The 5,984-nt window shown below is 38.6% G+C and overlaps 1 protein-coding gene across 1 annotated transcript in view; it reads right to left on the reverse strand.

Moving 5' to 3' along the window:
* The window catches only part of Cenpc (centromere protein C), a 56,521-nt gene extending 52,424 nt beyond the window's left edge, over positions 1-4,097 (reverse strand). The window contains exon 1 of the mRNA XM_029477789.1: positions 3,700-4,097. Coding sequence (XP_029333649.1) covers positions 3,700-3,847 — 148 coding nt within the window. The 5' untranslated portion in view covers positions 3,848-4,097. The remainder of the gene's footprint in view (positions 1-3,699) is intronic.
* Positions 4,098-5,984: the final 1,887 nt, after the last annotated feature.

Raw genomic sequence — 5,984 nt, forward strand, 5'->3', positions numbered from 1 at the left:
GACAAGGGAGCTAAAAACATCCACTATTAGTTTTTTTAATGAACATAAATAAAGTCTTTTTGTTTGGTTTGTTTTTAGTAGACCTTAAAATCTTGGCTCTTACTATGCTACAAACACAAAATAAGAACAGGTTTTGAACATTGGAGTTCATTGTAATAAGGCTGTACTTGAATGTCTCTCACATCACCAAAGGGTTTTACCTCCATAGTAGATAAGCTAAGAGTTGACAGTTCTGCTGCACCAAGGAATGAACTGAAGGCACAATTTTTGGATACAGATTTCCTGCTACCTGCTACAGTCAAAGCTATTTGATTTGAGTGATTGTTGTCATTCTCAGCCCGCAGGGAACAGGTTACATTTATTTAAGAAATGATGTGTGTATTAAGATGGTCTATCCATGAAGTCATTCACCAACTGTTTTCAATGAACAATGGTTTTGCTTGGAGGGTGGCACAGATGTTAGGTGAGGGTAAGGTTCTGGTTCATTGGCTGTGATGATTTTGAAAAGAATAAGAGTAACTTATAAAGTCCTCTTCTTCAAAATTGATACAATAATTATAAATATTAAGCAAAGCCTTCAGTCTCACTCTTTGCTGTTCTCTTACAAACCACCTCCCAAACTAATTGTCTACATTTCTTTTGGCTGTATAAATAATTTTGAAATATNTAAGCTGTTCTGAAAACCATAGTATAGTGTAAAAACATCAACTAAACAATCCTACTAATAGAGNGGCTGAGATAGGAGAAGCATGATTTCAAGACCATTATGTGCCCCACAGCAAGNCCCTGTCATGTACAAACAAGCAGAAAGTATATATGGATTGTACAATATTGGACCTATTTCTCTCATTACCAAATTAGACACCACGGGATGACAGCTGACAAATTTCTAATTCCTCATATTTTTGAAGTTCAATTGATTAGGGTATGTTGGTAATATTAATTCTCATATTGAGAGATATTAAGCAAAAGTGATTGTTACTTCCTGCTATTCTTGTTAGAGGTGGAATTATGTTTGTGTGGATTTGTTGAAAGATTATTTTTTTTAGTTTTTTTTTAATTTATTTTTTAATTAGGTATTTTCTTCATTTACATTTCAAATGCTATCCCGAAAGTCCCCCAGGCCCTACCCCCAGGCTCCCACTTCTTGGCCCTGGCGTTCCCTCGTACTGAGGCATATAAAGTTTGCAAGACCAAGGGGCCTCTCTTCCCAGTGATGGCTGACTAGGCCATCTTCTGCTACATATGCAGCTAGAGACACGAGCTCTGGGGGTACTAGTTAGTTGATATTGTTGTTCCACCTATAGGATTGCCGACCCCTTTAGCTCCTTGGATACTTTCTCTAGCTCCTCCATTGGGGGCCCTGTGTTCCATCCAATAGCTGACTGTGAGCACCCACTTCTGTGTTTGCCAGACCCCAGCACAGCCTCACAAGAGACAGCTAGGATAGATCTGGAGGGCATCATCCTTAGTGAGGTAACCCAATCACAAAAGAACTCACATGATATGTACTCACTGATAAGTGAATATTAGCCCAGAAACTTATAATACCCAATATACAAGATACAATTTGCAAAACACATGAAACTCAAGAAGAATGAAGACCAAAGTGTGGACACTTCCCCCCTTCTTAGAATTGGGAAAAAAACACCCATGGAAGGAGTTACAGAGACAAAGTTTGGAGCTGAGACGAAAGAATGGACCTTCCTCAGGATACCCGGGGATCCATCCCATAATCAGCCTCCAAACGCTGACACAATAGCATACACCAGCAAGATTTTGCTGAAAGATTACTTTCTTGCTTCTTCTCATGAGGGTGTAGTTTCACTCCTCATGTTGGTGTTTTCCATCTATTATCCTTTGTAGGGCTGGATCTGTGGAAAGATAGTGTGTCAATTTGGTTTTGTCATAGAATATCTTGTTTTCTCCGTCTATGGTGGTTGAGAGTTTTGCTGGGTATAGTAGCCTGGGCTGGCATTTGTGTTCTCTTAGGGTCTGTATGACATCTGCCCAGGATTTTCTGGCTTTCATAGTCTCTGGTGAGAAATTTGGTGTAATTCTGATAGGTCTGCCTTTATATGTTACTTGACCTCTTTCCCTTAGTGCTTTTAAAATTCTTTCTTTGTTTAGTGCATTTGGTGTTTTGATTATTATGTGACGGGAAGAATTTCTTTTCTGGTCCAGTCTATTTAGAGTTCTGTAGGCTTCTTTTGTATGTTCATGGGCATCTCTTTCTTTAGGTTAGGGAATTTTCTTCTATAATTTTGTTGAAGATATTTACTGGCCCTTTAAATTGGGAATCTTCACTCTCTTCTATACCTATTTATCCTTAGGTTTGGTCTTCTCATTGTGTCCTGGATTTCCTGGATATTTTGGGTTAGGAGCTTTTTGCTTTTTGTGTTTTCTTTGACTGTTTTGTCAATGGTATCTTCTACACCTGAGATTCTCTCTTCTATCTCTTGTATTCTGTTGGTGATGCTTGCATCTATGACTCCTGATCTCTTTCCTAGGTTTTCTAACTTCAGGGTTGTCTCCTTTTTGATTTCTTTATTGTTTCTTCTTCCATTTTTAGATCCTGGATGGTTTTGTTTCTTTCCTTCGCCTGTTTGATTGTGTTTTCCTGTAACTCTTTAAGGGATTTTTGTGTTTCCTCTTTAAGGGTTTCTAGTTGTTTATCTGTGCTCTCCTGTATTTCTTTAAGGGAGTTATTTATGTCCTTCTTAATGTCCTCTATCATCATCATGAGAAGTGATTTTAGATCTGAATCTTGCTTTTCCAGTGTGTTGGGGTATCCAGGACTTGCTATGGTGGGAGAATTGGGTTCTGATGATGCCAAGTAGCCTTGGTTTCTGTTGCTTATGTTCTTATGTTTGCCTCCTGCCATCTGGTTATCTCTAGTGCTACATGCCCTGGCTATGTCTGACTGGAGCCTATCCTTCCTGTGATCCTAGTTGTGTCAGAACTCCTGAGTCAAGCTGTCTCTATGATCCTGTGATTCTGGGATCCTGCGACCCTGAGATCCTGGGTGTATCTGAGCTCCTGGGAGTCAAGCTCCTTTTGGGACCTTGAGATCCTGGTGTGACCAAGCTTCTGGGATCCTGGGATCCTCAGATCCTGGCTGTGTTAGAGGGTCTGGGAGTGGAGCTGCCTCTGGGTGTTGTGGGGCTGGCTGCAGAGTTTGCGCCCAAGATCTGCTCAGGGTGCTGGCCCAGACAGACTGGAAAGAACCCATGCCACTGGTCTTGTGGAGTTCCTGCATGCCTGGATCCCGCTGGTCTCAATTACTCCCAGTGTTGGGGACAAATGTCGTGTCTTCCTCACCTCTGATCCTCTGATCCTGGACACTTTGGAGCGCCTGGGAGTAGAGCTACCTCTGGGTGTTGTGGAGCTGGCTGTGGAGTTTGCGTCCAAGGTCTACTCAACTGATTTTGGGTTTTCACATCAGGGAAATATTTTCTTTTGTGAAAAGTATGGATCTATGGAGTCCCAGATTACAGGAATCTAGTGTGAATTACACATGACCTATTCCTGTGGCTGTATCAGTATTCTTCTCGATATACCAAAAAGTACAAAAAGGACTATTTGTGTGTACTCAAAGTTATAAAGAAGTTGTTCTATATATATAAATGCTAACACATGTCTGATACATTTAACATTAGTGATAAATTTCTGTTTTCATCTATACCATCTCTGACATACCATCAAGAAATGAAGCCTTACTCTGATCTTCAAAACAATCTTGTAAGATTTCCAGCATGTTCTGGCCTTCCTTTGTATGAATGTTGGCTGCTCTAATAAAAAAAAGAAAAAGGAAATATATCATTTCTGTAAGATGTCTGTTATTCATATTATTGTTTGCTTGAAAATGTTAACCTTAAATAAGAAGAAATATCTCTACTATTTGAACACAAGACACTTGATAGTCTAAGAGCCCATCAAACCCATCCTATCTGTATACAATATTAAGAGAAGTCATGTAATTATCTACTCAAAGCTGAATATCTGTGTCAAAAATTGGTTCAGACAATTGCTACATTTCATAACAATTCCTGTTTTCAAAGAGACTAAATTGGTTCTGAATGTTTTGCTCTTGTTTTGGGATCTGAACCCAGGAACTCTGGCATCATAGGCAACTTGTCTACCACTGAGCTATAGTTACAGGCATGCATGCCTCTTTAATGAAGCCCTTACAGGCACCAGTCTCAACAGCTCCAAGAAAATATCTTCTCTGCAACTTTTCAAGTGTACTCTGTATTCAATAGTACTAATTTAATTAATCAGCAGTTTATGAATGAATAGAAATAGCTTAAATTAAATGTTGTATTGATTTAATTTTACCATATTACATATTTACTCATGTTATCCTGGTTCTATATGTACTCACTCATGTGTTTATGTTTAAAAATGACTATGTGATACTACCTTCTTCCAACCCTGTTTGTCTGCCTAAACACTTCTCAGTCTTCCAAATCCCCAATAGCCACATCCACGTTAGCGTCACTCTTGGGACTGGCCATGACCCTGACTGTGGTCTAGACACATTAAATGTAGAAACTGATTTTTCTGGAAGCTTAAAACTAAAACTAAAGCTGGGCAGTGGTGGCGCACACCTTTCATCCCCACACTCAGGAGGCAGAAGCCAGCCTGGTCTACAGAGTGAGCTCCAGAGCCGCCCAGAAGAGCCCTGTCTGGAAAAATAAATAATAACAATAATGAAATACAAATCAAAAATAACTGTCATGAAGTGTCTGGAAAATACTGCTGAGCTTTGCAAAAAAAATCACATGCTTCTAAGGCATCCTAAATCCCTCACAAATCCTTTCCCCCTAGCACTGCTGTAATTGTGGTTTTGTCTTTAAAACACTGCACTCCCAAGCTTGGTCACCAAGAGACTTTTCAGAGGTAAGAGTCCACTTGTTGTGTGGCCATGAAAAAGACTTAAAACTTTTAACTGGTTTAATCAGTGTGCTTGTCAGTAACTATCTTCCGTGGATCATTTCAGTTTCTTTTGTGTGTTATTCTGCCCAATGTATTGCCTCTGGAGGTTCAATATCACAACCAGAGGCAGGATACTGAACGGTTTGGTAACCATTCAGAAATACATCTACTTCTCTCTAACTGCCTTCATTCCTCATCATATCCTGTCGCTCCTAACCCATGTCCAGCAATTATGTCTTTCATTTCTAAATTTCTGTCATTTAAAAAATAAGCATTCATAGAAATAGAATTGTGTAGTATGAACTAGTTTGCCCTGACTCTTTTTACTCAGGGTAATTCTCTAGGAAGTAATCCATGTTATTGCATGAATGAATTTGTTCATTGCAATTATTGCTGGATAATATTCTATACTACGAATATATCACAGAGTTGAACCATTTCCCTGGAGGACATCTAGATTTCCTTCGGTCAGTATAATTTAGATACACACCTCTGAAAGGGGTTGAAAACTTTTGTTTAAAATTACTCTAAACCTTTATCAAAAGCACAAATTTTATATAATTTCTTACATGGCTAGCTGCACTTCATGGATAGCTAAATTATATAAAACTTTTATAACATAAACTGTCACTTTATTATCCTATTATAAGAAATAGTTTTACCCATTAAGTAACTTTACTAGTAATATAGAAAAAAAATCTTTCAAATAGGAATGCAAGTATTTTACAGTCCAAACTTATTGAAATAAGTAACTTCGTTAATATTACCATTCACTGCTATAAATAATTCGGTGTTCACTGAAATTAATAGAGGAGAAAGTGGGGGAAAGTCTCGAAGATATGGGCACAGGGGAAAAATTCCTAAACAGAACAGCAATGGCTTCTGCTGTAAGATCAAGAATTGACAAGTGGGACCTCATAAAATTGCAAAGCTTCAGTAAGGCAAAAGACACCGTCAATAAGACAAAAAGGCCACCAACAGATTGGGAAAGGATCTTTACCTATCCTAAATCAGATAGGGGACTAATATCTAATATATATAAAGAA

Source organism: Mus caroli, chromosome 5 (assembly GCF_900094665.2).
Source record: "Mus caroli chromosome 5, CAROLI_EIJ_v1.1, whole genome shotgun sequence".
In the NCBI taxonomy this organism is placed as follows: Eukaryota; Metazoa; Chordata; class Mammalia; order Rodentia; family Muridae; genus Mus; species Mus caroli.